Below are 19,053 nucleotides of genomic sequence, written 5' to 3'. Positions count from 1 at the left end.
CCCATACTTCAAGGAAGGCCTCAGAAAGGCCAGCTGCTCCCCCAGATCGCCCCACAGCTCCTAGTGTCCCTTGACAGACAGCAGACTGGTGCCAGAGTAGTTTCATGTGGTTGAGTGCCAGACATGCAGACAGATCCGCATGGGTCCCTTTATGTACTTACATACTGTATTTTTTACCAGAAAACTGTGATATAATTAGTACCTAGTGCAGCAATATCGCTGGTCCTACAAGTCTGAAGCCTAACTTCTAGAATGGACTCTGCTACCTACTGTCCCTTTATTTAGTTGTTTGCAACTATAATTTGTTGATTCAGTAAATAATTTTGAGACTTCCTCCATGCCAAGCAACATGCACTCATTTGAATTCAGTAGTCGCCCCAAGGTACTATTTGCTGGTGGTGACAGACAGATAAAGGGATCTTTATAAACACTTCTGCACTGTGTCCTCCAAGTGTGCCGGGGAGTAAGGGAGGGCTCAACCTGGCACTCTTCTCTAGGAGTCTGTGAGCAGCAAATGAGATCACACCGGGAAAGTGCTTTGTAAATAGCTGAAAGTGAGAATGGGGTGTATGAGGAGGTGGGGAAGCAGGAGGAGGAAGAAAGGGGGGCAGAAGGGAAGAAGGGGTGAAGGAGAAGAGAAGGAGGAGGGAGCAGGGGAAAGGAAAAGGAGGTAAAGTTAGGGGACTTCAACTAGGAGCTGTCTGCCTTTTCTGGAGAGCCTGGGCCGGCAGCCACCAAGCTGAGGGCTCCTTCAGGGGCTGTGAGCCTGAGCGAGGCCTCCCAGAAGGTAGGGAACAAAGCCTGAAGCTCAAGGCTCAAGGTTCCCAGCAGGCCAAGCCCAAACCTTACAACCTTGCCAAACTCCCCTGGGCTCCGTCCTAGTGGGAGCCTTAAACCCATGTTATATTGCTTGAGGCTAGGTGCTTTCACAGCTCCCCATGCACCCGACCTCTTCAGGATCCCAGCTTAAACAGTGACAAAGGCCAAGCCGTCTCTCTGTTGTGAAGCCCGAGTTCTCAAGAATCCCCTTCTATAATGGTAGCTCAGAAATGGTGGCTCGAGGTGACGCCAGCCACCACCATTCTCTGTACTGAATCGCCACCTAGAGGCCAGTTCTAGCCCAAACTAATATGTAGGCTGTTTTCAATTTTACCTCAAGATGGAAAACATGAGAAAAAGAGATGTCTTTGAACAAAAAGACAGAAAGGCAAGAAAATGGCGCAAGACCTTTAAAAGGACTCCATCAGCCCCTTCACCAATCCTGTGGTTTGTGGATGAGATAGCAAGGGCTGAAATGTCTCCACTTCTCAATGGGGCACGATTTCCTCCATGGCTTAGGACCAATGTGAGAATGTCACTATTTCTCACATATTCTAAAATCTAAATTTGAAGAGCAAATATGCCAAGAAAACCCTCCAGTTTGCCCTGCATCTCAGACCCCAACCCATCTGCTCCTCTTCTTCTGTGCCCAAATTCAGACTTACTGGCTAGCTTGGGAAGACAGCTTTGCAGTAGATAGGGCATCCTTTTTAGGAGAGTTTCCTGATTTGGCTTATGTTTCTGGAATCAGCTGCCCTACCCTGAACATGAATACACTTTAATCCTGGACCATTTATGGAGAAGCAGTTGGACGATTCTACAAAGGCATCGAAGGTAAGTTGATAGTTCAAAATGAGCATCGAGGCTGGGTGTGGTGGCTCAATGCCTGTAATCCCAGAACTTTGGGAGGCCAAGGTGGGAGTGTCACCTGAGGTCAGGAGTTCAAAACTAGCCTGGCCAACACGGCAAAACCCAGTCTCTGCTAAAAATACAAAAATTAGCCGGGCAGGCTGGGCTAATTTTTACAGTGGTGGCTCACTCCTGTAATCCAAGCACTTTGGAGGCCAAGGGAGGCGGGGGACCTGGGGTTGGGAGTTCAAGACCAGCCTGACCAAAATGGTGAAACCTCGTCTTTAAAAAATAAATAAATAAATAAAATTAGCCGGGAGTGGTGGCAGGTGCCTGTAATCCCAGCTACTCGGGAGGTTGGGGCACGAGAATCGCTTGAACTGGGAGGCAGAGGTTGCAGTGGGTTGAGATTGCGCCACCGCACTCCAGCCTGGGCAACAGAGACTCTGTCTCAAAAAAAAACAAAATGAGCATCGAGGTATTTTGGTCTGAAGAAAATCCAAGCTACATGGTTCCAGATCTTCAAGGCCCATCTTCAACAGTATCAGGAACAGCAGAGTACCAAGAAAAGTGAGCCAGGCTCCTACACGGAGCAAGGGCATTCGTTTTAATCCTCTTTTTAAATTATTTAGGTTTTTCTGTTCATTCCTTTGCCAGGCTAGCAATTCAGCTTCCTACTGCTCAGCTTATTGAATTCTTAAGTGTAATTGGAAAACAAGATAAATAAAATATTCAAACTCTCCTTGTCAAAGCATCCTAATTTGCGGCTGTTTGGGGACAGCAGCTGGGTGCAGTGTCCAGGGAATGCCCACAGAGGCTGCAACATATTTTTGCAGGCAAGCAGCTGCTGGTGCCTCTTCAGACCAACAATTCAAACAAGGGGTTCCCTTTAGAGTCAACCCGGAGGAGCCTTGGGGAAATGAGAGTGAGGTTTGAATCTATGAAAAAGCCACAGCTGTTCCCCCAGGATAAAGTGCAGTCCGTTGATCCCGCAAAGGGCCCAGAGGAAATGAAGTTGCCATTTTCTTTACCCATACACCCAAATAAGTTAGACTTACAGAAACTGAAGTGTTTTCTTCTCGCCAGCAGAAGTGATTCCCACTTGGTGCTGACAGTAATCTTGTGAAGTGAGTACTATCACTGCTGTCATGCAGAGAAGGAAACAGAGACTCAAAGGAATTGAGTAATTTGCCTGTAAGAGGAGTCGTCAAGATTTTTTTTCTTTTTTGCAAATCAAGAGTTGTCAACATTTGAACTCAAGTGCTCTGCTTCCAGAACATCTGCAGCTTCCCCAGTACCGCCATCCCCCTTGGTATGAAGCCAACACACTGAGTCCTGAAGAGAACATTCTGAGAAGTACTTCAGTTTGCCATAGATTACTGCATGAATTCCTACACAACTGGAAATACACTATAGGCGGAATCTGTGGGCCGAGGACGGCCCTCATTTAGGAAAGATGCTCATTGTTGCTCAGTTAACACTAGATACTTTCTGGGAGGGTCAAAGTTTCTCAATTTTGACCCTCTCATGCAAGACTCACATTCAAAATCCCATGCAAGACTTTGACAGTATTGTTCTCCAGATAAAGGGAGTCCTCTCCTGGGAAAGTTAAAAAGAACCACTATAAACCAGTTGGAAGAAACAAAGACACTATGGGGGCAGTGATGGGGAGATATCAGGTGACATCAAGACTTCACAAGATCACAGTCGGTCAGAACTGCTCAGCATACAAGTCCAATGGACTCTAGCCGAATGAAGTTTTCTTTTCTTTTTTTTTTTTTTTTGGAGATGGAGTTCGCTCTGCCGCCCAGGCTGGAATGCAGTTGAGTGATCTTGGCTCACTGCAACTGCCACCTGCTTGGGTTCAACCAATTCTTCTGTCTCAGCCTCCTGAGTAGTTGGGACTACAGGTACACACCACCATGCTCAGATAACTTTTGTATTTTTAGTTGAGATGGAGTTTCACCATGTTGGTCAGGCTGGTCTGGAACTCCTGACCTGAGGTGATCTACCTGCCTTGGCCTCCCAAAGCACTGGGATTATAGGCGTGAGCCACCATGTCTGGCCTGCACTTTTCACTTAATCATAGTTTCAGGATATTGTATCTTGTTTCCAAGCAAAATCCAACTAGGAATCCCAATCTCCAGGGCTAGCCCTAAAATAGCTCATTGGGGTTACTTCTTGCTATTAATATTCCCCTTGCCCCATCTTGAGTGGAAGCATGACTATTTCCATTTTATAGATAAGGGGAATGAGGTACAAAGCATCTAAGAAACTGGCTTACGCTCCCACAACTGGTAAGAGGTGGGGGTAGGACTGGAGTCCATTTCTGTCAAAGGCAGTGCTCTGAATCATTCAGAGCACTTTTAAAAACCATATAGTAAATGCAGGGCCCAGGGACTTTGGCTTACCACAGGAATCCTCATATACGTCGCTATGTGTAGCCAGCTATCTCTGCAGGACATTGGCAGCCCTGCCTAGCCGTGGAACTCCCACCATGGATGGCAAACTGGAGACTTGGGGGTTTAGTTGATAGTTCTTTTGACCAAACTCTTTTATTGGGGTTTGGAAGAAAGGTAGGAAGAGCAATAAGGAAGGAAACGTTCTGGCTTATCTTGTATTTGTAGTAGAGACGGGGTTTTACCATATTGGCTGGGCTGGTCTCGAATTCCTGATCTTGTGATCTGCCTGCCTCAGCGTCCCAAAGTGCTGGGATTACATACGTGAGTTACCGTGCCTGGCCTCCTCCCTGGGTTTTATAGTGTTTTGCACTCAGGGGCACTCTGGGAAATGGTACACATTTGGCAGGTGAGACAAGCGACTGAGGTCTGGAAACGGCGTGAGAAAGCTGGTGCACATAGAGGAGTGGGGCCCAAAGGGTAAGGCTCCTGCCAACGTGATGCACCACTTCTCCCCCAGACCTGCAATTTATGATGATTTTGTGCTTCTCCAAAAGTCAAAACACTAAACCTCACACACCTGAATCTTAAGTTTCTTCTTAGTAAGAGCCTATCTGTGTAGTCCCTGAGCCACCTCCAGGTTACATGTATAAAGAACAGAACCATGGAGGCGGCAGAAATTCACTGATGACAATTGTTTCTTCTCTGCACTAGCTGTTTCTGGCATGGAGCATATACCCGTGTGCTTGCCTCTGGAGCTTGCCCGGAATAAATAATTCAAACTAGCCTCTATTAACTGCTGACCTTAAACCACATACCTACTGTTGGCCAGACAGAGAAATTCACATGGGCTTTGATGGAGCATTTAGAAAGGAGGCAAAATCACACGACTTGATTTTGAATAAACTCAAGAGCAGCCAGTCATTCCGCATATGAGATCCTACATACTGATTTCAAAATCCGGTTTGTCCTTGGGAAGAAAGAAAAAGACCGGCGTTTAAAAGTATTTACTCTTGAAAGCTGCAAACAACTTGCTTCTTTGTCCCCAGATGCACTCATTTATGTCATGAAGATACTCCAGTGTCTTGCTTTGCAGCAAGTATAGTTCAGTGCTGCAGATACCTTTTGCTTGAACTTCTGTGAGGCTGGGGATGTGTGGTGCATCAGAACAGCAAGCACACTAGACAGGGCGCTCATCAGTTTCACTTCCAAGCTCTCCTCAGAATGTCCGTGTGGATGTTAAGTCTCTACAGTGGATTTCAGTATACAAAGAACCGGATGGGGTCAGAGGACAGGGTGGCTCAGTAGAAAGAGCAGGGGCTTTGGAAGACATGACCTCTGGCAAATCATATAGCTTGAGACAATTTTATTTTCAAAATTGAAGAAAATCCTACCAGCCTGGCTGTGCTGCTGAAAGCCCGTATTAGTTTGCCTGGGCTACCGTAACAAAATTCCAGAGGCCGGATGACTTTAAACAATTGATTTCCTGCTCCGGAAGCTTGACATCCAAGATCAATATGTCAGCAAGCTTGGTTTCTTCTGAGAGCTCCCTCTGTGGCTTCCTTCTTCATGAGTCCATATGTGGTCTTTCGTCTTTGCTCTGTGCTCATTTTAACGTAACTGCCTCTTTAAAGATCTTATCTGGTAATATGATTATACTCTGAGGTACCGAGGGGTAGGACTTCGATGTATTGAATTTCAGAGGGTTGGGAGGACAACAGTTTAGCCAACAACAAAGACTAAGTGACAAAGTACGAGTTTCATAAAAGCTCACTTCTTCCCTTTGTTTGGCACAGGGAAAGAATGTGTGCTTTGAAATAAGGAAGGTATAATTTTTAACTCCTAGTTGTACTGCTTGCTAATTATGTTAATTTGGGCAACTTGCTTACCCAGGATCATCATCTGTACAATGGGGATGATAGAGTTTGGGTATTTGTCAATACTCAAATCTCGTGTTGAAATGTAATCCCAAGGTTGTGGGTGGGGCCTGTTGGGAGGTGATTGCATCTTGGGGGTAGAGTTCTCATGAATTGAGTGAGTTCTCCCAAGACCTGGCTGTTTAAAAGTGTGTGGAACCTTCCCATCCATTTGTCTTGTTCCAGCTTTTGCCATGTGACGTGCCTGCTCCTCCTTCGCCTTCCATGATTTTAAGGTTCCTGAGGCCTCCCCAGGAGCTGAGCAGATGCCAGCACCATGCTCCCTACAAAACCTCCAGAACCGTGAGCTGATTAAACCTCTTTTTTTTTAATAAATTACCCAGTCGCAAGTATTTCTTCATAGCAATGCAAGAACAACCTAATACAGGAGATAAGAGTATCTCCCTCAAAGGGCTTGTTGTAAATAAATGTTAAGTGTGTAAAATGCTTCACGGTATTTGGAAGGGGAAAGCAGAATGTGTTTGCTGTTAGTTGCGTCACTTCGTCCCAGCAGTAACTGTGATTAAAACTTCCTTTTGCCTCTTTTTGCCCGTGCTTTGATGACTGGCCTTTGGGGAAGGTCTGAGAACTAAATGAACAGGGACAAATCTCTAGCCTAGAGATTTCAAGAAGTATTTCTTGACTGGCTGAGCAAAGCAGTAGAGGTGGTGAATGAAACAGCCCAGATGAAGCATTACTCTAGTCATCACCCACAAGCCCACGAGACTCCACAGCATCAGACCACCTTCCTCCCAGAATAATGACCCATGTACTTCCTCTTCCCTCTCCCCCTCTTGTGATACAATTTCCCTTCTAGCCAAGTCACAGGCAGCCCACCCCTGACAGCACTAGCCAGAAAGACAGCAGACCTGGAAAACAAATAGCATGCTACGAATGACTCTACCCAGCAAGTGAGGAGCCGAAGGACAGGAGGAATCTGGGGAGCTGAAAAGGTGTTTTAATTGCTGCTTCTAGTCAGGGAGGCCTCTGGACAAAAGTCCAGTCCTCAGTTTCAATCATATCATACCAGCAAGATTAAAAGGACCTCCCAAAATAAGTTAAACCGATTCCCACCCTGACATATAAATGCACTGTTATACAGTTACAGCAATTCTACTACAGAACTGACTGACTGGCAGACTTGTGCCCATCACAAACTATGTGCTGTTTGTCCACAATAAACTCTAGAGACTGAGAATAAGCATTTGGAAATTTTAATTGCAGTTTGATAGTAATTTTGTGCCTGTATTTTAACTTTTCTGGGAATTCTTGTTGTATTGTACCAAAGTATTGATCCATGGCAACTAGTCCTCCAACACAGATTGCTTAAGCACTGTCACAAGCACTAAATATGTACAAGTGTGAACAGATATCTTTCATGACTCAGCAAGATGCTCCCACTAGCACGTCCCACTCCAAAATAAAAGACAATTAACAATAAAAAAAAAACATGGCTTTTTTTTACATATCACCTTGAAACAGAAAAAAAAAAGTCTAATTTTTTATTAGAAATTTAGTAAAAAGCAGTTTCCAGTTTATATTTCAGTCCAAACTTTCACACCAGAAGTGATCAATGTCCAGAAAGTTTTATCCCAGTGTTTATGGAGACTACAGAGAAGATACTATGCTTGAATTGGAAGGTATCGTAGTGGCGAAAACTCTTGAGTCAGAAAACCTGGATTCAAATTCTGCCATCTTTCTGGCCAATGCTCTCAGGGATGGGATGCCCAGGACTTGGTGAAATCATCACTTACCTAATATCAAAAGTTTGTAAACTAAGAAAAGGAGGAAGTGGGCGAGGTGAAACAAAAGCTTTTGATATTGGGGTAAGTGATAATCCAGTTTCCGTAAGTATAAAATGTGGGAAGTAAAACTGTCTGCCCAATCTGGATCGTAAGAGTGTTGTGAAATTCAAGTGAGACGTCTGTGGAAAGTGCCTTCTAAAGAATAAAGTGCAGTAGAAGTACACGATGGACCCCATCTCTGCTAAAAAGGCAAAAATTAGCTGCGAAGAAAAAAAGAAGTACACAGTGGGGTAAATATTATGAACCCAGCTTTCAAAGAGTTGCTAGCCTCAAAGGAAATAGCCCCTATGATACATTATAGTAACAAAGTTGACCAGAATATTAACATTCTTCAAATATCCTGTTAATGAAAGATTTGCCAGGTTAGAAAATGCTGCCTTCATATCCTTCCCTGTGCAGAAAGCACTCTTATTTTCTGATGAATTATTAAGTGTATTTGTTTACACATCTGCCAGACATCTAGCACCAGGGTAGATACGACCAGGGAGGAAGCAGCAAAGTACGTGTCCTCACAACTCACAGCTGCAGGGGCAGCCGGGGCAGGCTCAAGGCAGTATGTGACTTGGCAACAACTCTACCCTGTTATCACTTGTACAGCTACTGAGAGACCCCCTCAAAAGGATACAAACTCAAAAATGTACCATTTCACTGCTGTACATTAGGCAAAAGATGACTAGAAAATCATAATGTATTTTAGCTTTATTAAAGACATATTATAGTAGACAGACAAGTAGACAAACACAGACATGCTCTATAAAATACACATTCTGATGTGTGACAAAATATAAACATACTGGGAAATGACTGCACTGAACAATGACTTGGCTTATACCTCTTCTTAGGTACATCTAGTATTAGGGCTATTTAGACTGGCATTATCCCATAGGGGAAAAAAAGAATAGTGGAAAATAGAGGGTAGAAATAGTCTCACCATTGTAAAGAGGCCACAGTAAACAGCCAAGAGACATTCCAAGAGTACTTGACCACCTGATGATCAATTTCTCTTTCAAGACAGTTACAGTTCATAAAAGATCACTTTACTTCTTTATCTGAAAAGAGGCACAAGTCAAGCTGTTTCTTCACCTTCACCCTATTCCATCTTCTCTGTCTCTCTCACACACACTCTCTCTCTCTCTCTCTACACACACACACACACACACACACACACACAAAACCTACCTTACTACTGACAAAGCCTCCGGATGACTCTTGGGTTTTCAGGTGTTGTTAAGTGCAGCTTGTAACATACCTCTTACTTCCAAACTTGTTACTTTTATCAATTAACCAGGTGGTTGTCCAAAAAAAAAAAAGAAAGAAAGAAAATCAAGGCTAACTGATGTTGGTTTTAGACTGTACTCCAAACAAAAAGGTTTAAGGTAGGAAAATGGAAAAAAACATCTGCCAACTATATGGGGAAAGAGATCATGTAATAAAAAAAATGAAACATTACTTGCAGGTTGCCAAAAAAAGAATCTTAGCTCAACTTTCTAAGGTCCAGCTGTTTTCACAATTACCTTTATAATCCATACCAAGAAGCAAAACAGAAAGGAGGCTGTGGCATAAAATGACAGCAAATTTACCTGTTATTCCATTACCCTTCCAGCATTTCTGTGGATATTAAAATGATTAGAAAAAGCCATGACACACTTGGGTAAAATATTAGTATAAAACTGAACACCACAATTCCAACCCCTTTCGAACTGGAGTCCCACAGGTAAGAAGAAACAAGAATAAAAATGATCAAGAGGGTTGGGCACAGTGGATCACACCTATAATCCCAGCACTTTGGGAGGCCGAGATGGGCGGATCGCTTGAGGTCAGGAGTTCGAGACCAGTCTGGGTAACATGGTGAAACCTTGCTACTAAAAATACATAAATTAGCTGGCCATAGTGGCAGGCATCTGTAATCAATTCCAGCTACTTTGGAGGCTGAGGCAGTAGAATCACTTGAACCTGGGAGGCAGACGTTGCAGTGAGCTGAGACCGTGCTACTGCACTCCAACCTGGGCAATAGAGTGAGACTGTCTTAAAATCATAATAATAAAAAAGAGTAAAGTTTTAATACATCATGGGTTTTTTAATTTGTTAGTAATGTCATTTATGTTAGTAACTACTTAAAAGATTTCTTCAGAAGAATTAAGCCCAGAATTTCATGTTTCATGTTTCCAGCTACGAACACAGGTCAGACTCCTTTTGTCAACCAAAGCCCAAAATTCTCTGGTTTCCTGAAGAGCTCTATATGAATACAAAGGACTTTGAAAGGACAAAGTTTTAAGACTATAAGATTGCTTCTGGGGATTTCCAGTGATAAAACTGAAAAGGACCTTAAAGGTCATCTTGCCCATATTCTATCTCAATGAAGAATTTTTAATTTTAGATATTTTTATTTCTCCAAACTATCAGGAGTGACTAAAATAAAAAAAATGTAATTTACTGCCATCATCATCACCACGGAAATGACTTTAAGAGAAAACTGGTCAGATGACTGTTACTGCTTCCCATCTTCAACCAGTAAATAGTTGCCACTGATAAACTGACTGCCAGGAGTCTGTCAAGAAGGCTCAAGGTATGTTATATAATAGAAAATACCTGTTGACGGGGGAAAAAGTCCTAAAAAATAACTTATATGCACTTCTTGAAATCATACCAGACAAGCACAAAAGCACCACCCATGCCTCTGAGAACACTGGACCATGCACCCTTGAAAAATGCTTTGCCTCCTTCAACACAAGCAATCTTCCTCCAGCAGTCAAGCGTGCCTGTGTACATGATGTCACTTCCTTTGTGCCCTGACTGCATCATCATGTGGCGGCAAATGGTGTCAAATAGGAAGTCAACCCAGCAACAGCAGTGACAGTCTGTGTGATCATCCAGCTGATGATGATGTTGAGTGTTCTTGGGATCCGGAAGCATTCCCTTTGCAGTGTCAGATACTGAAGTAGGCAGCATGGTAGATGATAATACCCTGCACAGTCACATTAAAGCCTTGGTACAGGCTTTTAATTTCATCAGATTTGTCGATCTTAACCAGAGTCACTGAGGCCACGGAACTCTCTTTCAGCTCTAACTTTGCCCATGTCAGCTGCTAGATGGGTATGGGCAAAATCAAGAGGATACACAAAACAGAAGGATGTGGCCCCAGCAGCACCACCTGATGCCAGACTCCCTGCAAAGTAGAGCCAAACTGGGTCCTCTTATCCATGCCACCCAGGAAGATATGCTTATATTTATCTTTGAAGGCAAAGTTGAGAGCCTGGGTGGGGAAGTATCTGATGACACTGCCAGGTTTCCGCACCAGGACAGGACTCCCTTTGCCTTGGGAACACGGACCACGTAGTCTAAAATGTCCTTGTATTGCTTATCTGCGTTGATCTGCTTGCTGGCATGCTGCACCTGCAGCAGCAGCTAGACCGGCTCAATGGGCACTATCGCCATCTTGGAGATGGCTGTGGCTGCTCCACCTGCCAGAAGTCCTTGGTGAAGGACACAAAGGCATCTGTCCTGCTGAATGGAAAGACAGGCTGCTGCAGGACTGAAGAAATTTCTTAAACACTATTAATAGATGATGATTTAGCTTCTGCATGTACCTTTCCACCAAAAAGCCTGATTATTCCATTACCAGATAAATTTATTAAACAGCCTACACAAAATTTATCAGCAAGTATCTAATACACCTCCCTGTGTATAACTCCTGTCCTCTGGAATAAAATTCTTATTTTTCACGACAACCCTTCAAGTAGCTAAAGACTTAACACATCTCTTTTGTCATAGAGAAATGGGTAACAGAATCTAAATTGCTTGACATCTTATATTGTTCCTTTTAGAGCCTCACAATGGGTAATGTGAAGGCATTCTGAGGTGGCACTTTAGGGGAACTTGGAATGGGTTCCTGCTATTTTTTTCAAGAGAGAGTAGCTTGTATACTAGGGAAAGTACTGTAGGTGCGGTGGCTCATGCCTATAATCCCTGCACTTTGGGAGGCTGAGGTGGGGAGACTGCTTGAGCCAAGGAGTTTATGATAAGCCTGGGCCACAAGGTGAAACCCCATCTCTACAAAAAATACAAAAATTAACCAGGTGTGATGGCACAGCTGCTTGGGTAGCTGAGGTGGGTCACTTGTGCCTGAGATATGGAGGCTGCAGTAACTACAGTGAGCCATGATCACAACATGGCACTCCAGCCTGGGTGACAGGGTGAGACCCTGTCTCAAAAAAAGAAAGTACTTTAGAAGTTGCTGACTTACAGAAAAACAATGCTATAAGCATAGATCCTGTGCCGGTAGGGCATGGAGCTCAAGGAATACTGTCTTTTCTTCCAGGTAGACTTGGAGAATCAGCCTGAAAGGGGACAAACAAATCAAGAGAATTTATATATTCCTACTGAAATAAAGTGGTCAACTAGGGGACAGTGAGGAAAGAAGGTATTTCAGTATTTCAGTTTGCCTTGCTTTGCAGCATTCCTAATTAAATTAGCATTAGGCAGACATTGCACTGCTGGAAGAAACTCATGGGACACTAATACTGCTTAGAGACCAATGCATCGCTTGATCAAAAACATATGCAATAATGAAGTTTCACAAATTCCTTTTCCTAAGATTTGCGTATGTGTGTGTCTATTTAAATAGGTTCCTGATTATTTAGGCAAGCTAGGAATATCTAAGAAAAACATCTCAATCATCTGAGTTGACAGGATGGAAAACAACCTGGCTCTCCAGGAGACCAGACTTTGACAGCACTGTCAGTAGAAGGACCACTGCCAGAGCAGAGAGGCAGCAGACCTACACGAAAAGTTTTCTAGAGCACTGGCTATCTTCTGCCATCTCACCATGACAGCTGATGCTCATTTGCACAGTCTCTGGCAGCCTTGTCCTAACTCCACCTTTTCCACTCAGGAAATCTACCAGAATTTGAGTGAGAGTACTATAATTATAGGGATAACATTGAATACATTAGCAAAGTGAGTCACAAACTAGTTACACATTAGTTGTGGTACACCTGTCAACTCATTCTGATACTCTAGCGTGCTATAAAACCAGCATTCAGACATGCTGCTCTAGAGAGCAATGAGTGCTTTTTCAACTGAGTCAAGATTCTATTGTTTACTAATGTTGTTTAGAAGCAGAATTTTTTTCTCCTAATGAGTATTTCTTAGACCATTACTCCTCCTATAAAGGAAATAAATCTGGCACAAGTCAGAATGAGCAGTATCACTCTTTGTATTCAAACGAACATGTCATGAAAGCAGCTTTTTATTAAAGTAGCATAATCCTCCTTAGTTCCTGGAGGGAATTACAGATTCCTAGAATAGAATGTTACAGCTGGAAAGGGCTTTAGAGCATCTAGGAAAATATCCTTGTTTCATAAATGAGAAAATCTAGCCTAGAGAAGTAAAAAGACTCACCCTTGATTACAAAGCCAGTAACAAGTAGAGTCAGGAAGTGAATGAGGTCTCTTAAATTCTGAGCCAGTCTAGTATAAACTACACCATAATCCAGTAAGAAAGAAGAGAAATCGCATATTGAAGGGACAGGAAATTGTGATTTTTAGGAAGTTCAAAGTGAAAATGGTCAGAGGCTGACACGTGAAAGGAAAGAAAAGAGGTGTGGCACTACTAAACAGCTAAAGAAGTGCTGCTGCCCATGGGAGAAAACATAGGATTGAAAATAAGTATGAATAGGCCGGGCGCAGTGGCTCACGCCTGTAATCCCAGCACTTTGGGAGGCAAGACGGGTGGATCACAAAGTCGAGAGTTCGAGCCCAATATGGCCAATATGCTAAAACTCCATCTCTCCTAAAAATACAAAAAAACTAGCCAGGCGTGGTGGCACATGCCTATAATTCCAGCTACTCAGGAGGCTGAGGCAGGAGAATTGCTTGAACCCGGAAGGCTGAGGTTAGAGTGAGCCAAGATCATCCCACTGCACTCCAGCCTGGGTGACAAAGCGAGACTCCACCTCAAAAAAAAAGTATGAATAAATGCTGAACTTTCTGGCAAATGTTGAGAAATTATGTGAGTTTAGAACCCTTGAACAAGGACTTAAAAATAGATATTTTTATTTCAGTGACTGAAATTATCTAATGAGTAATATTGGATTTAGAGGAGAGAACAGAACAGCTTATACAAGAAAACCTGAAAACACAAAAAAGAATTACATTATATTAGAGTGTGAAGTTCTTCATTTACCTAAAGTTCTTTGCTATGGGAAATGCAAGAAAACTTTTTGGCTTAAATAATCACTCGTACAAAACAAAGGCCACTCCAAGACTTTACAGTGTAAGAATTTTGGGGCCTGGCGTGGTGGCTCACGCCTGTAATCCCAGCACTTTGGGAGGCCAAGGCAGGCAGATCACTTTAGATAAGGAGTTCAAGACCAGCCTGGCCAACATTGTGAAACCCTGTCTCTACTAAAAATACCAAAAAAAAAAAAAGCCAGAAATGGTGGTATGCCTGTAATCCCAGCTATGCAGGAGGCTGAGGCAAGAGAATTACTTGAACCCGGGGGGCAGAGGTTGCAGTGAGCCAAGTTCACACCACTGGACTCCAGCCTGGGTAACAGATAGGTCCTCCATCTCAAAAAAAAATGATAATTTTTGCGTGTTCTTCTACCCCCAAGAGCACTCTTCGCTTCTTAAGATATACTGCTCATCGGTAAAAGATTAAAAACAAATCAAACTCAGAAAAGAAGCAATCTTTGGTTTCCTGGTCAATGAAGCTTTGCTGAACAGAGATTCCCATTCAGAGAATGCACAACGTGAACACAACTAGAAACAACTAAAATTCAGCCTGGTATTTCAATACTGTGTCATAACAGTCAGACAACTGTCCAGCTGTTCTTTAAGACAGAAAACTCAGATTCTGACAATGAAGAAGATGGATGTGGCCCAGTGCAGAAGTTGGATGGACCAATTGTTTCCAGAAGATGTCTATTTGTAAATAACCTGAGTGATGAAGATTACAGGCTTATGAGTGGTAACAATTTGCTAGGCACTGTAGGTGAAAGTATACAAGAGTTGCTGAGAAGGTTACAACAAATTAGAGAGGATTTCCTACAAGAATCAGATGAAAATAGAGGTGGATGATGTCTGGTACTAGTAATGCGTCTATAATAGAGTGACTTACCTCTTTTGGACAAACTCAAAATATGACAGAAAGTGCGCAAAGAGAAAACCAAGCTTGGACAGCAGTGAGCCAGAGTAATCCCTATAGCAGTAACTTCAGATTCAATGTAGAGATCAATTTTATCCTTAATAATAAAAGGCTATATTTTGTTATGCCAGCAAAAAGAAAAAAAAGGAAGGCTGAATATAGAACATGAATATGCATCATCTGCAAGACTTCCCAGGGAGAAAATAAGGAATACAGCCAGAGAAAAGTAGAAAATCCACAATCTGGGTCAACATTACCAAGGCCACCTAGGTCAGGTACAAAGTGCAACAGAAGTATTGATGAAAGTTCTACTTACCAGAGGTCAGAGAAGACTGAAAAGCAGGAGCCCAGACCAACAGAGAACCAGAGCGAGAATTGAAAGTAGGTTACCTCCAAATTCATGGTGAGAAATTTCACAAATATTTCATGATCATACACCATCTCAGACTTTTCAATGGCCCCTGGTAAATCAGACTGAGAGGTTTTCTAGAACTCAGCAACAAGAGACATTAAGGGAGCAAATAACTGACCCATCGTTGCGAAGTGGTCATCTTTTTGCAGCCTTTGGAACATGGAATGCCTTTCCAGGAGAATGTTCTCCAGACACAATCAGAAATTATAAATCTGGGACACTCAGACTGAGAAATCCAGTCATAGTCCTGGCTGTCATAGTAGGAAGAGTTCATCATGGAGAATATTTGCCAAGAGATAGCATACCTAATAGAACTCATTTGATATCTCAAACATCAAACAACAGTCACTTTAGAAAGTGAACAAGGAGAACTCAGAAATAGTTTTCACATTCTGAGCAAGCAGGTGTGAGAACTTATTTCAGTACCAACAGAATTCCTGTTCACAGAATTTCAAATACCCATTTAAATAATACACCTGTTGCAACTCCAAGAGCATTAAAGCATAATGACAAGATTTGCAGACTCAGATACGGACAGTGACAGTGACAGATATCCTAGTGGCTCACCCACATCAAAACATGGCAAGAGCAAGGTCACAGAATGGTTCTGATATCAGCAACTGTTCTGGCTCCAATTCATGTCACAGTACTGCTTATGATTCCGATCCAAGTTCTGCAATCTTTAAATCAGCCTCCAGTTTTTGAAGCGTCCATTATACATAAAGTATAATGTACTTTATTATCTCATCTAACTCACTGGTTCCTGAAGGAATGACTGAACTTTCCTCAATCAATTTCTGCCTCAGTAAAAAAGAGGGAAGGGAAAGGAGGGAAGAGAAGGAAGAAATGAGAGGAATTTCCAAACAAGTTTTCCTTTAGGTGCATACAGCTGTGACAGGACTGCCAGGCTCAGAAAAAACAAGCTTTTTTATGTTAGAAAGGGAGTATCACCTAGCACTTTTAAACAGATGGCAAATGACCAAAAGTATGAACCCCTATGCATGAAGGAAGTGGTTAATTACACCAAGACTGTGTTTAGGTATATGCAATCACTAAGTAGCTGCCTCTATAGATACACTTCTTAACAGGTAAATTTTTTAAACTTTTTATTTATTTTTGAGACAGGGCCTTGCTCTGTCATCCAGGCTGGGGTGCAGTGGCTTCACACAGCTCACTGCAGCCTTGATTTCCCGGGCTCAAGGGACCCTCCTACCTCAGCCTCTGAGTAGCTAGGACTACAGCAGCATGCCACAACGGCCAGCTAATTTTTAAAATTTATTTTTTGCAGAGACAGGGTCTAACCATGTTGCCCAGCCTGGTTTCAAATTCCTGGCTTCAAGCAATCCTCCCACCTTAGCCTCTCAAAGTGCTGGGATTACAGGTGTGAGCCACAGTTTTTATACCTTAAATAAAGTTTTTAGATCTCCCTAAATCAAGTCATTTAAAATCTATGATCTGAGAAGCTACCTGTCAATATTCTAACTGGGTATTATATATAATTTGGGCATATCAAAAATATTTACATTGCAGCCAACACATATGGTCAATGAATACAAAAATTATTTATAAATGCACATATATTTACAATGACATCCCTGGGCAATAGGGACAAAAAAAAATTCACAAGAATACAAAAACCTTTGACCTGGTATCAGTTGGTCAAGCCTGTGATTCTTGCCAAAGACCTTGAATATCAAAGCCCCAGTCTCAACTATCTGCCTGCAACCACTGAAGACTCCCGGGCACACTTCCCAGAAGGCTCCAAAGTTATTTTTGCTCCTTGGAAGGCAAAGTAGAACATCAAAGTAGTGATGTGATGTTTTCTCAGGATCATTCTGAAGACTAGGGCAATCCAGCATGTTAAGCAGCAATGTGACTCTTCCTGACAGCTAGATGCATACCGGAGCACATCCCCATGGAACCATCAGGAAGCACATTTGTCCTGAATCTTCCCTCTGCCAGTGCTGCACATTTTGATGAGATGTACCCATTTCTGTCAGCTGTTACCATTTCTTCATCAGGTATAAGATCAAACAATGCATGGCCCACCTTGGTGCAGTCAGATGCAATCATAAAGAAAGAGTAAAGCAAACGCTGACTTCGGAGTTTCTTCTGAACTCTGAGGTAGTAAATGCAAAATTAATTAATGAGTCTCTGCCCAGATTTCATCGTGCAGTGAGTTTCATGTGCCCTCACTACCATCTTGAATGTTCTGAGTCCTACTAAAATCAAAAGCATGATCTTGTAACCTGTGGCAGGACATGGGAGATGCGGAACAATCTGGATCCCGCCCTGCCTGGCCCTCATTCTGATGAAGCTGTGGTGACTCATGAGCCGGCTGCTGGGAAAAGGGAGGATGAGGCAGGCCTAGTTCTCTGTTTATGGTCCACAGAGGCCGCTCCAGTGTTTCTGAGAATGAAAGACAAGACTTATCAGTAGGGACTGGTAAAACTTAATATCCTTTTTACCAAATCCTAAAAGAAATAAAGATGTTCAACATTCCTGAACAACGGCACTAATATCAAACACATACTTGCCATCTTCTTAGCCAGAAAAGAACAAACAAAACAAAAAACACCAGAACATGGTCTTTCAATTCCCTCTACTTCACAAACCTAACCAAATATTTACTGAGATCACACTAAGTATCATTACTTTCACCTGTTATTTTAGTGATTCTGTCGCTACAAAATTTTTAAATAAAATTCTTTAGACACATGGAAAAGAACTAAAAGACAAATGGTATCCATATTGTAATTAAAGTTTCACGATAGATAATAGTCATTGATTCAGTGCAGCCATTACATCTTTAAATATCTCATAAAACTGTTTTAAAAATAAACAGGCCAGGCGCGGTGGCTCACACCTGTAATCCCAGCACTTTGGGAGGCTGAGGCGGGTGAATCACAAGGTCAAGAGATTGAGACCATCCTGGTCAACATGGTGGAACCCCGTCTCTACTAAAAATACAAAAAATTAGCTGGGCACGGTGGTGCGTGCCTGTAATCCCAGCTACTTGGGAGGCTGAGGCAGGAGAATTGCCTGAACCCAGGAAGCGGAGGTTGCGGTGAGCCGAGATCACGCCATTGCACTCCAGCCTGGGTAACAAGAGCGAAACTCCGTCTCAAAAAAATAAAATAAAAATAAACAGCCATTCCCTTCCAAACAACAAATGATAGCCAAAAGAAGCTATATTAAATCAGATTATCGGCACATTGGTTTCAAACATGCATTTCTCATTCTTTACCACAATGGTGAGCTATTTTCCCAAAGACTGTTTACTGAAAGTTATATTAACTTCATAGGGTGTATTTTGGAAAAAGCTAGCCAAACATTATAAAAACAAATACCCAGAAATAAAAATAAAATCCATGTGAAAAGTAAGCTAGAGCAGAGTTTCTCAAGTTTTAATATGCACACAAATAACTTGAGGATCTTGTTAAAATGTAGACTCTGATTTGCTACATCTGCGGTGGAATCATGACTGCATTTCTAACAAGCTCTTAAGTAATGGTGGTGCTAATAGTCTACAGACCAGACTTTTGAGTAAGAAGCTAGAATACCCTATGTAAAGAATGACCAATGCACCAAAGTATTCTCATTTGTTGATTTCCTTACTTATGAACCAGATTAAAAATAAATCCCCAAACTTAGAAAAAAGATGAACTACATTTCTGGTCCTTCTTAAACCCTTTTTGTTTTAACTC

General features: G+C 42.4%; 1 protein-coding gene and 1 long non-coding RNA gene across 10 annotated transcripts in view; one reads left to right on the top strand and one right to left on the bottom strand.

The window, feature by feature from the left end:
- The first annotated feature begins 641 nt into the window (after window positions 1-641).
- LOC108592695 (uncharacterized) lies at window positions 642-11,856 on the top strand. The gene is made up of 2 exons (XR_008473110.2): window positions 642-1,653; window positions 6,170-11,856. It is a non-coding gene; the product is annotated as an uncharacterized LOC108592695 (long non-coding RNA).
- LRIG2 (leucine rich repeats and immunoglobulin like domains 2) overlaps window positions 8,473-19,053 on the bottom strand; it is a 191,585-nt gene continuing 181,004 nt past the window's right edge. For 8 of the 9 annotated variants that reach the window (XM_078332775.1, XM_078332772.1, XM_035252490.3 and 5 more), the window contains one exon: window positions 8,473-17,755. In XM_078332775.1, the coding sequence (XP_078188901.1) occupies window positions 17,529-17,755 (227 nt within the window). In that variant the 3' untranslated portion in view covers window positions 8,473-17,528. The remainder of the gene's footprint in view (window positions 17,756-19,053) is intronic. The other variant, XR_008473106.2, reaches the window with a different exon arrangement.

The sequence above is a fragment of the Callithrix jacchus genome, chromosome 7, assembly GCF_049354715.1.
Source record: "Callithrix jacchus isolate 240 chromosome 7, calJac240_pri, whole genome shotgun sequence".
Lineage (NCBI taxonomy): Eukaryota > Metazoa > Chordata > Mammalia > Primates > Cebidae > Callithrix > Callithrix jacchus.
This window is presented reverse-complemented; position numbering and strand designations above follow the sequence as displayed.